This window comes from Microcaecilia unicolor, chromosome 4 (assembly GCF_901765095.1).
Source record: "Microcaecilia unicolor chromosome 4, aMicUni1.1, whole genome shotgun sequence".
In the NCBI taxonomy this organism is placed as follows: domain Eukaryota; kingdom Metazoa; phylum Chordata; class Amphibia; order Gymnophiona; family Siphonopidae; genus Microcaecilia; species Microcaecilia unicolor.
In genome coordinates, this window is record NC_044034.1 from 255,976,668 (window position 1) to 255,990,936 (window position 14,269).

A 14,269-nucleotide genomic window follows, 5' to 3' on the forward strand; every position below is an offset into this window, starting at 1 on the left:
AAGATCTAAGGAGCTCAGCGGGGGTCACAGAAAAAGGGGCAGGGGAGTTGCCAGTGGAGGCATCGACCTTCACTAACAGGCTGGAGCTGGCGGTGAGTGAGAAAGGGTCAGAGTATGGGGGCTGGTGCAGGGAATCAGTGAGGGATTCCTACCCCCTCCCTGCTGCTTGCATGGCAGAGGTGGCAACGGCTGGGGTTTTAAGGGGAGCACACATGGCCTGGGCAGAGTGCCTATGGAGGGGGGTCTGCTGCCTGCGGGTAGACGGCGGGTGGAGAGAGCAGCGGCGGTTGGTGGGCACGCACAGCCTTCTGGTCCTGTATCGAGGAGCTATGGGGGAGGGTTTCCTACAAACATAGGCGACTCTTCGACAGGCTGGGGTCCATACCCATGGGTTTTGGGTCTCCCTGCGCTATGCCCCTATGGGCAGCGGCCATGGCTCTTCCCCAGATGGTCACATGGGCTGGGATACCTCCGAGGGCGGATATGCATTGGGAATTTCCGGGGTTCCATGGGGTCTTGCCGGAAGTGTCCTGGGGGGGGGGGGGGGCTGGGGCAAGTGTGGGAGTCCGAGGGGGCTGGTTTTGCTGCCGCTTCCTTTTGTCATTACAGGTGCAGAGTGCAACGGAGGGAGTGGAGCCGGCGACTGGCGGGTCCAGCCAGATCGAGCAGGGGACGGCGGAACGCCCTTCTACAGTGCAGCAGGAGGAACCAGTGGTGAGACAGAGACAGGGCAGGAGAGGACCCCGTTCATCCAGGACACGGTGGAGCAGCTGGACTGGGCATCAGGACACAGCCCTGCTGCAGTCTTGGGATCGTCCATGGCAGGTGCTGGAGCTTCTGGATCGGGTAATGGGTCGTCCTTTAAGCGAGCACAGGGGGGAGTGGGTGACGAAAAGGGAGGGGCAGGGGGGAAGCGGATTAAGGCTTCCTCTTATTCCTCTTCCGCATCCTCCTCTTCTCGGTCAGTGGGCATCTCCAGGGCGGCAGAATTGGCAAAGGGTGCTGGAGAGAGGACGAGGGGCCCGCCTGCCAGGGTAGCCCTGTCTGGGAGTGGGTCCTGCGCTCGTTACGTAGGAAGATCAGGCGGAGAAAGTCCATAGCTATATGTTAGTAGCGGGAGGCTGGGGGGCGCCGGAAGGTTGCGAAGGAGAAGACATAGGCAGAGGGTACGAGGGAGCGTGAGAGCACCAAACCGGTGGTAATTTGGTTCGGTCTTGTCTGCGCATGACAGTGAATGGGGGCGTTGCCGACACAGGATCAATTTATGGTGGTTCACATGGCTCCCAGGGCAGCACTGGTAGAGGTTGGGGGATGGGTAAATGGGGGTTTGCCCAGGCGGCTCTGGGTCGGTCCTTCGGGCCATGAATGCGGGGGGGGGGGGGGCGGTGTCCCGGGAGCCGGATCTGGGCCATACTCCGAGGTCTATTGGTGGTTCAGTAGAGCTTCCTGTCCATTTATGGACTGCAAGTTGCGACGCATCCGTTCCGCCGCGGCCAGAGGCATGTAGCGGCAGAATGTCAGGAAGGGACCGGGGGGACCGTCCGCAGCGAAGCCATAATTGATTAGCCGTGCCCTTATACCGGTGAGGGTCGATGCGATGCTGCCATGGCTCCATCGATATCCGGTCAGGGACGCTGCAGAGGCATTAGGGTGGGATCTCGTGGAGGGGGTTGTCATTCCGTTTCAAGGTCAGCTGGGCAGTAATTGGGGGCAGAACTTGGGTCCACCGAGTGGCTGCGGGAGGTGGTGAGGAATAAGTTGACGGAGGGGATTGCATTCGGCAGGATTGCCGGTCCATTTCCGTCCTTTGCGATATCTCCTGGTGCGGTTATACCTAAAAGACAGCGCTGGGGTAATTCCAGCTCAGGCGCAACCTCTCGGACCCAGCAGGTGGGTACGTAAATGAGAGCATTCCCAGAGACTTCTGCTCAGTGCAGTACACGTCATTTGACGGTGTGGTACGGTTGATATGCCCGGGGGGGTAGGGGCGCAGATGGCTGAGGTCGATATTGAGGCGGCGTTCAGGCTGTTACCTGTTCACCCTTCTGCGTTTCTGTTGCTGGGCTTCCACTTTGAAGGGTCTTTTTTACGGGGGCTGGAATGCCGATGGGTGGTTCAGTCGCCTGTACGTACGGGGAACAGTCAGCTCATACGTACACTGGGTGATGGGCAGGGGTCCAGGCTCGAAAGTATAGTGCGCTATTTAGACAATTTCTCTCTATTGGGGCAGTTGAGGTCGGTGACCGTGGGCATATACTGAGAGTCTTTAGGGCGGTTGCGGAGGACTTTGGCATCCCCTGGGCTACCGACAAAATGGAGGGCCCAGCCGCGGTCCTCACAGACCTCGGCACTGAAATTGACACAATACGGACAGTTTACCCATTTGCTGCGGGAGAAGGTGATTCAGTCGGAAGAGCAGATTCTGGCAGTGTTACAGGCCCGTAAGGCTACATTGTGTACCATTTCAGTCCCGGGTGCGGAGCCTTAATTTGGCATGTCACGTCATCCCGACGGGTCGGGCCTTGTCTTGGCGGCTGGCATTTGCGATGTCAGGGGTCACAGAGCCTTTTCATCATGTGTGCTTGTCAGCGGGAGTTCGTTGCGATGTGGTTGGAGTTTTGTGTGCGTGTAAAGGTACATTAGCGTGGCAGAGCACGGTGGTGTCTAATGCGGATCTCAACTTCTATACGGATGCAGCAGAAGGCTTGGGTTTGGGGTGTACTGTGAGGGCGCGTGGTGCACTGAACCGTGGCCAGACAGCTGGATAGCGGCGGGAGTTACAAAGACCATTACCTTCAGGGAGCTGTTCCCGTTTGTAGGGGCATGCGAGTGGCAGCCAGGGAAGTGGCAAAGTACAAGCATCTTGGTGTGGTGCGACAATCAGGGGGTGGTAGAGGTGGTGAATAAGGAGGTTGCACGTGCTTGCTGGTGAGCTCCGTGATCAGGGAATTGGTCCTGCGCTGTGTGCAACAAAATGTGCACGTACGGGCTAGGCACATGCCGGGGAATGTCCAGTCGTATGGATGATGCACTTTCTCGTTTCAATTTCAGACTTTCCGGGCTTTGGCACAGGCGGCAGAGGCGGAAGGGCAGCCAATGCCAGGGCATTTTGGTGGCTAGGAGGCCTGAGGTGTGGGAGCAGCCGAGAATCTCGATTGCACCTGCCACACGGTCAGCGTATACCTGTGGATAGGACAGAGTGACTAGTTAGTTTCGGGACTAAGGCTGGACAGCGAATCGGGCATCAGGTGAGCTGTTAGCAGCCTACATTGTTCTCACACAGGCATGGGGTATTTCTCGAAATGCAGCCGCGCATCATCTGGCTGGGTTCTCCTTTTCCAGCAACGTGTGTGGGTGAGGCCTGCCGAGCTTTAGTTTTCAGGTGAGCAGTGCCTTGAATGGTCAGAGCCGCTCATCTTCCTTGGTGCTGGACGCGCGCTGGCGGATTACTCACGACTTTGGGTGTGCTTTTTGCGGGCTGTTGAGTGCGCGACTTATCCAACATTCAAGATACGCCTCTTCCGAGTGGCCTCCGCATTGGCATCTTATGGGACCTTTTGGGCAGGCGAGCTTGTAGTGAGCCGCAGGTCGGTTGCTGTGTTATCTGGGTTGTTACGGGAGACTGTTGGTATCCAGACTGGAGTATGGCGCAGTAAGATCTTGCGCACAAAAAATGGAGTTCCGGGCAGGATCTCATACCCAGTGTCTTTGTTGGAGGCCTACCTGGGGGGTCCGCCCACATGGCCCTCTTTCCTTATTAGTACATGCGAATGGCGCCAGCAGGTGGTCTTCCGGGGCGTACCGTGGGTATATTAGGCCCTCCTGAGGGAGCCTAGTACAGGGCCGGTACATAATGGTGGGGTGTGCTCTGTCGTGGTTATTTCTATGCTTTAGCCGGTGGCCTGATATGCCGGCGGTTTAGTTTATTGAAGGGGCTGCCGGTGTGGGTGCTCGCTTTTCCCGTGTGTGGTTGCCCCTTCCCCTTTGAGATGCTGTTGGTTCGATCTACTCAGTCTGGATGGTTGGACACGCCTTCATTCAATGGGCTGGTAGCAGAGCAGCGAGACATCCTGGGGGGATTCACCGGGGATTGGCGCGGCACGGGGCCTAGATAGCCTGGCTAGGAGAGTGGGGCATGCTGAGGAGTCAACGAGGGCCACTGTTGTATCGGCTGCGCAACAGACCGCGATAACTTCAGGGGTTACTGGTTCGGGGTGGGGGAACGAGGTGGATGGTTGGACGGGTAAGAGACTCAGTGACACTAAAAAGGGGGAGACTCACGATTGGTATTGGCCTGGTTTCCTGGTACAAAATTGGTGGTCGGATATTATACCCAGACCTGCCTGCCTACTGGTGCGCAAGGGGCACAGGGGTTGCGCAAGGTCAATCGGCAGGTCACAGTATGGGTAAGAACGATGGGAGGTTTCCAACTTCAACACAACTGGGTGGCTGCTCAATGAGCGGGGCTTTTGCACGGGACAGGGTACACCTGTCTGATGGGGTCTGGATCTATTCTAAAATGATGTGCAGGTATTCTTGGAGCAGCATGGTATTGCAGGGTCTCAGTAGGCCGCAGCTTGCTTTGGGGGGGGGGAGGGGGCCTTTGCAGGTGCACGGACCCCTCCCCCCCGTGGCAAAAAACCCGAGCTACAGAAGCAATGGCTCATGGGGGGGCTGAGCCAGGTCATTAAGATGGGTCAGGTGACCCGGAATAATGTGTGGGAGGTCCACACGGGCCAGGCCTCTTGCTGTGAAGGCGGAGTCGAAAGGGTGAAGAGTTGCGGTGACAGCCGGAAGTGGAAGTTGCTGCTTTGCTATCATGGCGAGCGGCAGAGGGGGCAATTGTGGGTGCTTTTGTTATGACAACTGTAGCTCGGGGGTGGATGTTAATTGGAAGTTTAAATGTTAATAAATCAAGCTGCGGCCTATGGTTATTCCACAATTGTGTGCAGAGAGTTATTGAGTGAAAGCGTACGGGGGGGGGGGGGGGGGGGGGGGGGGATGTGGGGACATGCCTGGTAGAACGGGTCCCAGCTCCAAGGTTTAAAGGGAGTAAAGACAACTCAGAAGAAAAAAAAATGTAAAAGATGTTGAAAAACATAAAATGATTCTACAGACATACAGACAGAAGGTAACGAGACAGAAAAGAACAAAATAGCTAGAAAAAGAAAATATTAGTTATAAACATTAAAGTTGTCAGTTTGTAAGTGATGCCTTTATACTGGATGAAATTCAAGGTATCATCTCAATTTGTCGACCATTCTTTTTACGTATTAAAGTGGACTAACACTGCCACCACAATTCCTTGTTAATGATCAACAAACGAAATCCAACGGCAGCCTGCTACTGTGAAGCAACAGTAGCCGTGAGCTCTATGTAATGGTGAAATGTTTCACTATCTGATCCGTCTACTGTTGAAGCAGAAAATCAGCCGTGACTATGAGGCGTATTTTCCAAAGTTCTATGTGAGTCCCAAATTAAAGCAGATCGGAAGCTCAGGTGTCAACCACCCCTGCCGTGTAGGACTGCAACAACTTTGAGAAAAGAATTTGGGTCGCCACTATGCCTAACCCAGCACTGTAGCTTTGACACCCATGATTGAAAGCATAATAATCTGCACATTAAAAAAAAAAAAATCCTGTTGAGAAAACATGCTTCGTTGTGCCAATGCCCTTTCCCCTACCAATTGCCTAGGCAGTGATTTCCTTTGAAGGGTAAGAGGGTTGCACAAGAGGAGCTGAGGCAAGAAAAGAACAATTAGTGACAGAGTTGAAGAGAAAATTAAGGAGTTAAACGTTCCAGCAGCAGTAAAGGTGGGGAGAAAAGAAACTGACAGAAAGAGAAGGGATGAGGAGGAGTTAGCAGCAGCAACAGTAGCAGAAAGGGGAGGGAGAGAAGAGCGTCAGAGACGGGCTGGTGAATGAGCTGCGAGCCAGAGGTGATGTTGTGTTCTGTGCACCTGTTTTGGAAGAATGCTGCATTGTATGACCAGGAAAACAACCAGCATCGTTTGAATTCATTCAGATTTTGTTTTCCTTTATTGTGTTTTTTATCATTTGGAAACAAAGCATGGATTCTTCAGTGAAAACTGTCATTCCACATACACGGAACATGAAGCTTTAGACCTAAACATTCCAAAGTGTGCAGACGAGAGCAAATGGGCTTCCTTGACCGTCCCAAGCTGCGCCTTTGCACTCTACTCACAGCCTGGATAACATGGGAGGTGCTGGTGCCCAGGTCCTCTTTAGGGTCCACAGTGGTAGACAGCAGCTCAGGCTCTACCAGCAGTGTGGTCACTCCAGTGTCCTTTGGAGAGGAGAGCAGGCTCCCTGTGTTCACTTTAGATTACCCCCATGTACAGGTGCCATTCGAGATCACCCTCTGGATACTTCTGGCCTCTTTAGCCAAGATTGGTAAGTGGCTTAAACCTTATGCTTATGATTGCTTTAGGAGGTATAACAAATGCTGAAAATGACTATTTCTTTCCTATCTGTAAAGGACTAACAGCTACCGACAATACTTTTGTTGGAAAAGATGTGTTTGTCAAGATTTCAAATGTGTCTAGTAACATAGTAGATGACGGCAGAAAAAGACCTGCACGGTCCATCCAGTCTGCCCAACAAGACAAACTCATATGTGCTAGTTTTTATGTATATCGTAGCTTGATTTGTAACTGTCATTTTCAGGGCACAGACCGTACAAGTCTGCCCAGCACTATCCCCGCCTCCCAACCACCGGCTCTGAGCCTCAGGTTACAAATAAAGTGAATTCCAAGATTTGATTGATACTTAAAAATGTCATGAATATTTTAGAAGCTAAAAGTGAATACATAATATAATTTGGAACCTTTTATGCAGGTCTTCCCATGTGCTGATATAAAACAGTTTGTCTTACTTTGTGAGGAATTGTAACTGGGAGCTTCCTTCCCAACATACTCATGAGTTTCAATAGAAAGGGAACACATAAGAACATAAGAATAGCCATAATAGGTCAGACAAAAGGTCCATCTAGCCCAGTATCCTGCTTCCAATAGTGATCAATCCAGATCACAAGTACCTGGCAGAAACCAAATTAGTAGCAACTTTCCAATCTACCAATCCCAGGGTAAGCAGTGGCTTCCCCCATTTCTATCTCAATAACAGACTATGGACTTTTCCTCCAGGAACTTGTCCAAACCTTTTTTTTAAACCAAGATATGAAAACTACTGCTACCACATCCTCCAGCAGTGAGTTCCAGAGCTTAACTATTCTTTGAGTGAAAAAATATTTCCTCCTATTTGTTTTAAAAGTATTTCCATGTAATTTCACTGAGTGCTCACTAGTTTTTGTTCTGCGGAAGTGTCTGTGTGGCCAGTTCACTAGCAATGCTGCTAGACAGATGTCCTTATGGCTTGTTTTCCTACATTTTTCCCAGGATGATTTTTTTTTTCAAAATGGTACTTATAGATGGACGTGTTCAGCCTGAAAATGTCTATCTCAAAGCCATAATCAAACCAAAAATTTAAACATTTTTCTGGTTCGATTATGGCTGTAAGCTAGATGACTTTTTGAGACATTTTAAGCAAAATGTCCCAATTCAGATTTAGATGTCATATCAAAAATGCCCCTCTATATGTCTGATTTTGTATAGGGTGTCGAGGTCAAGACGTACAATTCTCTATTTTACAAAAGGCTAACTGAACATAAAACCTTATGTAAAATATATATAAGGGCTCTGGGAAATGCACATGTAGATTTCAGCATGTATGCTGGGACAGCCATTTTGGAAAGGAATGTGTTCAATAAAGAGTGGCACCCACATGGGGTTTTGAAGTCAAAGTGATTATTTCACAACATTCACATTGCTATGGGTTTAGATATTCCTACTACTACTAATCATTTCTATAGCACTACTCGATGTTCGCAGCACTCACTGGATATGAAGAGACAGTCCCTGCTCGACAGAGTTTATGACAGTGGCGTTCCTAGGGGGGCTGACACCCGGGGTGGATCGCCGATGCACTCCACCCCCCGGGTGCAACGCCCCCCCGGCGAAAGAACCCCCGATCCCCCAGTGAAAGAACACCCCCCCGGGTGCAAGCCGCTGGGGGGTGGGGGGGGGGGGGTGCCGCATGCCTGTCGGCTCTTCGTTTTCATGCTCCCTCTGCCCCGGAACAGGAAGTAACCCTTATTGTCAGCCTATTGATCTAACCAATAGGCTACTCCTCTATTCACGATGTCACAACCAGTTCTTATTCCATATTAGGCAATGAACATCTCTTTTCCAACATGGTTGTTAAGAACATAAGTGTTGCCATACTGGGTCAGACTGAAGGTCCATCAAGCCCAGTATTATGCTTCCAACAGTGGCCAATCCAGGTTACAAGCACCTGGCAAGATCCCAAAACAGTAAAATAGATTTTATGCTGCTTATCCTAGAAACAAGCAGTTAATTTTCCCCATCCATCTTAATAATGGCTTATGGACTTTTCTTTTAGGAAGTTATCCAAACCTTTTTTTAAACCCTGCTAAGCTAACTGCTTTTACCACATTCTCTGGCAACGAATTCCAGAGTTTAATTACACATTGAGTGAAGAAATATTTTCTTACCGAGGAAGAAGAATTGTAGGAAGTATCTTAAAGTATTTACATCATACTGATTTATCAGTTTGGTCTGAATTCACGTAGAGTGGATATTTCTACTTGCTCTGTGTGTTGTAGAAGTGGGTGTAAAAAATTAAACCTGAGCTCTAAAGCACCTTAACAATACTGTGTGTGTGTGTGTTTAAAATTCTTTATTCTAAATAGATATCTATCTTTGCTTTTAAGTGTTATTGTTATATCTTTCTATAGCTCTTTGAATTCTTTCTTGTGAATGTACCTTGGAAGATATCAATGCTGCAAACTGTTATTCCTTATTTTTACTACCTCAAGCAGTAATACAAAATTGATGAAAATGTATCTATATAAAATAGCTTGTTGATTATTTTAAATATATTATTCAGATCAAAAACCTTCAATTGTGCTACAAGCCACTGTATTTTCACTAGTTACTTTAATGGCACCTGAAAGATAATTAGCATTCTGCAAGGTGAATTGTAAAGGTCTTGCTTTTTGTCTGGGTAAGAAATCTAACGTACAACTTCCTACTGTTGAATTAGGTCTTTGAGGACTGTGAAAATATCTGCGTTTCAACGTAAAAAAAACTATACAAATTAGCCTTGATCTTACACCTTCTGAATGCAAATACATCTGACAAGTATTCCTTATGGATAGTCTGAAAATTGTACCAGTTTGCGATCCTGCTGTACTAGGTGCTATTCTGAGAAAGAAACCTAATCAAACAAGTGAACAGTAGCCTTCTAACAAGAGATCTTTTTCTGTACTTTGTTATATAAAATTAACACAGTCAGCTTGGTGCAGGGATGAGATCTACACAAGACTTGTGCCAGATCCAACTGAGAGCGGCTACACCAGGGACACTCCTGCCATGATAAAAACTATGGACAGGCTAGTTCATGGCTGGCAGAAGGACTGTTCTATTTTACTGCACTCTGTTCAACATGTGGATTCATTGGGAAGAATTAAAAGGTTTTAGTACCTGTGAACATCCTCCGTTCACCAACCTGGCTCATTGTGGTACTGCATATGAGTAGGTAAAATATACAGTATAGGGCTAACATATCCTGTGGCAGCCTGGAAACGTGGTTTGTGGCATCTAGCTTGATGCCCAGAAATGTTAAGTAAGATACTGGACCTTTGTTTTTTTCACTGGCCAGAGGTATGCCAAAACATTGGGAAGTCCTGTGAAATGTGCGTAATGACTCCCTTGCCAATGAACAGGAAATTGCCTAAATAATGAATCACGCAGGGGAATCCTATCACCTGCTCCACTACACAAAGGATAAAGGTACTAAATTGTTTGACGTATCTGCAGGATACGGAGCAACCCATGGGTAAGCACTTGTCATAGTAAAAAGTGTCACCCAAACGGAAACCTAGCAAATGAAAGGCTCCATGGTGAACTGGCAAAAGTCTGAAGGTGGATTCAATGTTGGCTTTTGCCAGTTGTGCCTGTGTGTCTCACTGCCTTGTTAGCTGGATTGTCTGATCAGTTGATGCATAGTCCATACTGGACAGAGCATACTTGTGGATCAATGAAATTGTTTACCAACAATCTCTCTGGGTAGAACAGATTGTGTATTAAACAATATTTTCCATGTTCTTTCTTTGGCACAATACCCAGGGGAGATACAACTATTCCTAATATTGGAATGGTGATGAAAGGCCCAGCCACCCTACCCAAGACAATTTGTCAGTTTGTCCTTTGCAACCTCCCAGTGTTAACATTGTGAGGCAGATGGGTTTCTCTACGTGTTGGGCCAGAAGGGATGGAGAAACCCATTGAAAAACTGTTTATGACTTCTGCCTGGTCCTGCTCTGGGTATTGTGCCAGCCAAGTAACATTGCATTTAGGTTAATTGGCATTGGAGCTAGGGAACTTGAGCTGATGTTGTGTGTGTTGAGGATATGGGCATCTATCCTTAGTGGATCTGCATTGGATGACTGGATGGGGGTCTCCACAGTGGCAGCAGGTATGCTAACTCTGTATGGGTTCCAAGTACAATGGGCATTTTTAAACTGTCTACAAACTCTTTTGCTGGGTTGGGAGTTAGATCTCGGGGGGGGGGGGGGGGGGGGGGGGGCAGGGTTTCAGGATGGGAACCTAGCTGGGCTGAATGGCCTGGAGGATATCATTTTGTCCAGTCACAGATTAACCACTCTATTATGTCAGGATATAGACGGCTCTTCTGCCAGACTTTTTCTGAATTTGATTTGTTGTAGTTAAGCCCTCATGATTGTGTCTAAGAGGCAGATGCACTAAACGTTTTTCATCGTTAAATGAGCCCTCAGGGAAGAATTTCCTATCCTTTCCATGCACTTAAGCCTATTTTCCGACGACAGTAGCAGCTAACGAAAACGGAATGGAGATGAGCAATTAGTGTGAAAACCCCATTGAAACGACATGCACTAACCTTTTCCGATTGCCTTTACGCAGGAAAAAGGCAGGAAAACTAACGAGAGGTCTGGACCTCTCGTTAGGACAGCTCTGTGCCAGGAAAAAGTGTTAATTGAAAAAATAAACAAACTTTGAGCCAATCCCAGCGCATTAGCAGAGCTAAAAGCGCTGTGATTGGTCCAAAGGACCTCAGAAAACACATAAAAAAATAAAATAAAAAAAGGATCGGGAGGGGGCAAGGGCGCTCATCAGGAGCGTCCTGTACGGACGGCCTTGCCCCCCCCCCGCTGCTCCCCACTTTCCGCCGCTCCCCCCACCCCGAAAAAGCAAACTTCTAGAAGCCCCTGCCCCCCTCCCTTCCTCAGTACTCTGTCACCTGTGCTCCGCCTCCCGACATCCTCCGTCCGTGCCCCGCCCCCTTTTGGGGTCGTCGCCGCCATTCCCCTCCTCCATCGGGCCCCCCTTCCTCTTACCGGGCCCGTGCAGCGCCTCTCTCCTCTGTCCGACGTCAGACAGGGGCGGGCCCAGGAGGAGAAAGACGCGCCATCGCGAAGGCAGGCATCAGCTGATTCAGCGTTCTTCTTGCCCGTGCAGCGCCTTCGGACAGAGGAGAGAGGCGCTGCACGGGCCCGGTAAGAGGAAGGGGGGCCCGATGGAGGAGGGGAATGGCGGCGACGACCCCAAAAGGGGGCGGGGCACGGACGGAGGATGTCGGGAGGCGGAGCACAGGTGACAGAGTACTGAGGAAGGGAGGGGGGCATGGGCTTCTAGAAGTTTGCTTTTTCAGCGGCGGAAAGTGGGGAGCAGCGGGGGGGGGGGGGCAAGGCCGTCCGTACAGGACGCTCCTGATGAGCGCCCTTGCCCCCTCCCGACCCTTTTTTTTTATTTTTGTTTTTATTTGGGAGCCATGTGCTTGCGATTTGACTGTGTTGTGACTGTTTGTGGCATGCGCAGAGCAGCTAACATAACGCTTGGCTGCTCTGCGCATGATTTGGGGGCCGATTAACGATGTGTATTGTGATTCTTTGATACATTGTACGTTTCACTACCGATCTCAGCATGTGTGACTTTTTTTTTTGGTGCATTTTTCGTTATTTTAAAATCGTTAGGGACTTTAACGATTTAGATTTTTTTACGTTTGGTTGCTGCATCTGCCTCTAAGTGTCGTATGAGGTAAGGGCTTAACGCTGGTTCTTTTTCAACAATCACACTCATAAATATATGAAATGCTGAAACTCAGTTGGTGATGGATTTGAATATTTGTCATTTCATTTGCGTTCACTATCCCTTTCATCCCCATGAATATCATCTTGGTCTCTTACAAGTAAGGAGAATATATCGATAAACTCCCTGCCCCAAATCTTTTGCTTTATCTTCTGTGGTACACATTTTGCCAAAGAGTTTAATCCGTATTTCACCTCTTCTCTACCCCATCTTTTTTTATCCATAAAAGTTGCGTATGCCGGGGCTATTGGCGCCACCACAGCCTCGTGAATGCCCCAAACATTTTGCATTTTTGTGCTCTTAGAGGCTAATTTCTTTTGCTTCAATGTCTCAATAGCATTCTGGAAATTGTTAGCTAGTGATAAATCGTCGTCAGTATTTGGTTTGCTAGTGGATGTTGGGGGTGCTTGCTATGGTGTGGCTAAGAGTGACTCACCACGATCAGATGTACCAGAAATGCTGGGTAGGGGGAAGGGCAGTGCCATTGCAGGATCCTGATGGTACTCTGGTGATATAGTTGAGCTCTGTAGTTGCTGTCACACCTCATTCACCCCTTATCTGCTCGCCTAATGGTGCAATTTGTGAATCAGGTCTTCCACATTCTCCTGCTCAGAATCACCTCTCCTCAGTCTGCTCTGCTGGTGCATTGCCTTTTGACACTGTAGAGAACCTTGAATCCCACATGTTCAATGCCTTTTTTGCTTGGACTGATGCTCACGTGTGCTTAGATGGAGCAGCGCTCATGGCTGGAGGTATCCTGCAAGACAACTCTATATAAAAGAACAGTGTTTGAAAACAGTATTAAATATCCATTGCAATGCTCACTCTCTCCCTCTATTTTTCTTTGTGTGTGTGTGTTGCAAAACCACCAAGCCCTGAGACTCTGAATTGTGTTGTGCCTGTAAGTTGAACAGACATTTTTTTTTTATATATATGACTGCTGTCAGGACCCGGATGATTACATTAACACGATATTGCTCTAATACAATCATCTGGGGTCCTGGGTGGCATGCAGGAGCAGGGGAGGACAGACCTGGAAGCAGGCTGCAAGAAGAAGCTTGCTGATGCCAGGCCTAGGCCGCCCCTTGGAGGCCAGGCCCGGGGAACTTTGTCCCCCCCTCTCCCCCGAGCGGCCCTGCCATTGTTGTGTGCTAATTATCAACTAATCTCTTTGCTCAATGTTTGTTTGGTTTATTTATTTATTTATTAAAATTTATTTAGCGCCTTTTTGAAGACATTTACCCAAGGTGGCACGCAACAAGAATAAACTAGACATATGTATTAAACAATTACAGCAGAAAAATTATTCAATTAGTACACGTTTTGGTGTAGTATGTGACTAACAATGTCAACACAATATACATTAAAACTTCTTTCTAGACAGCACAGTTGTAAGTGGAGGTGGAATATATAGATAAAACAGAATGACATGGCATGATTTCCTTTAGAGAAGGTTGATTACAAAATTTTTGCAAAAATATGTTATGCTTTTGAATTGAACAACACAAACCCAACGATGTGCACCCAGATCAGACTGAAAGTGGTGCAGATCTACTCTTCAGCTCAAAATACAAATTTGTTGTTATTTATGCTTTGCCTCAAAAATGTTATCAAATACATTTCCATCCCAAGATAAATTTCACAAATCTATAGCAGTCTTGAAAGAGTAGGGTAAAAGAATGGCATTTCCAAGAACAGGAGGAAGTCAAAAGTTCTTTACACACAGTGTTTCATTCTAAAGACTCGACACGGAACCATGTTTCGGTGCCAAGCACCAGCCACAAGAGCCTAAAAACAATATATAGATTAATAAGGTACATAAAAGCACAAAACGTTAAAATGATCAATTATCAATTATAACAAACTAGCCGTTAAGCCCGTTAAAACGGGCAAGATTTGTGTTTTGCAAAATGTAATAATTCTCACCTCCATACATCCATGTCCAGCAAACCTCCTCTCTCCCCTACCCCTCCCTCCCCCGATCCATGTCCAGCAACCCTGCTCTCTCCCCTGCCCTCCCCCCCCATGTCCAGCAGCCCTCCTGTA

General features: G+C 48.2%; 1 protein-coding gene across 1 annotated transcript in view; it reads left to right on the forward strand.

Moving 5' to 3' along the window:
• The first annotated feature begins 5,817 nt into the window (after nt 1–5,817).
• LOC115469123 (sodium/hydrogen exchanger 2-like) overlaps nt 5,818–14,269 on the forward strand; it is a 138,665-nt gene continuing 130,213 nt past the window's right edge. Inside the window, exon 1 of the mRNA XM_030201451.1 lies at nt 5,818–6,413. Within this exon, the coding sequence (XP_030057311.1) occupies nt 6,158–6,413 (256 nt within the window). The 5' untranslated portion in view covers nt 5,818–6,157. The remainder of the gene's footprint in view (nt 6,414–14,269) is intronic.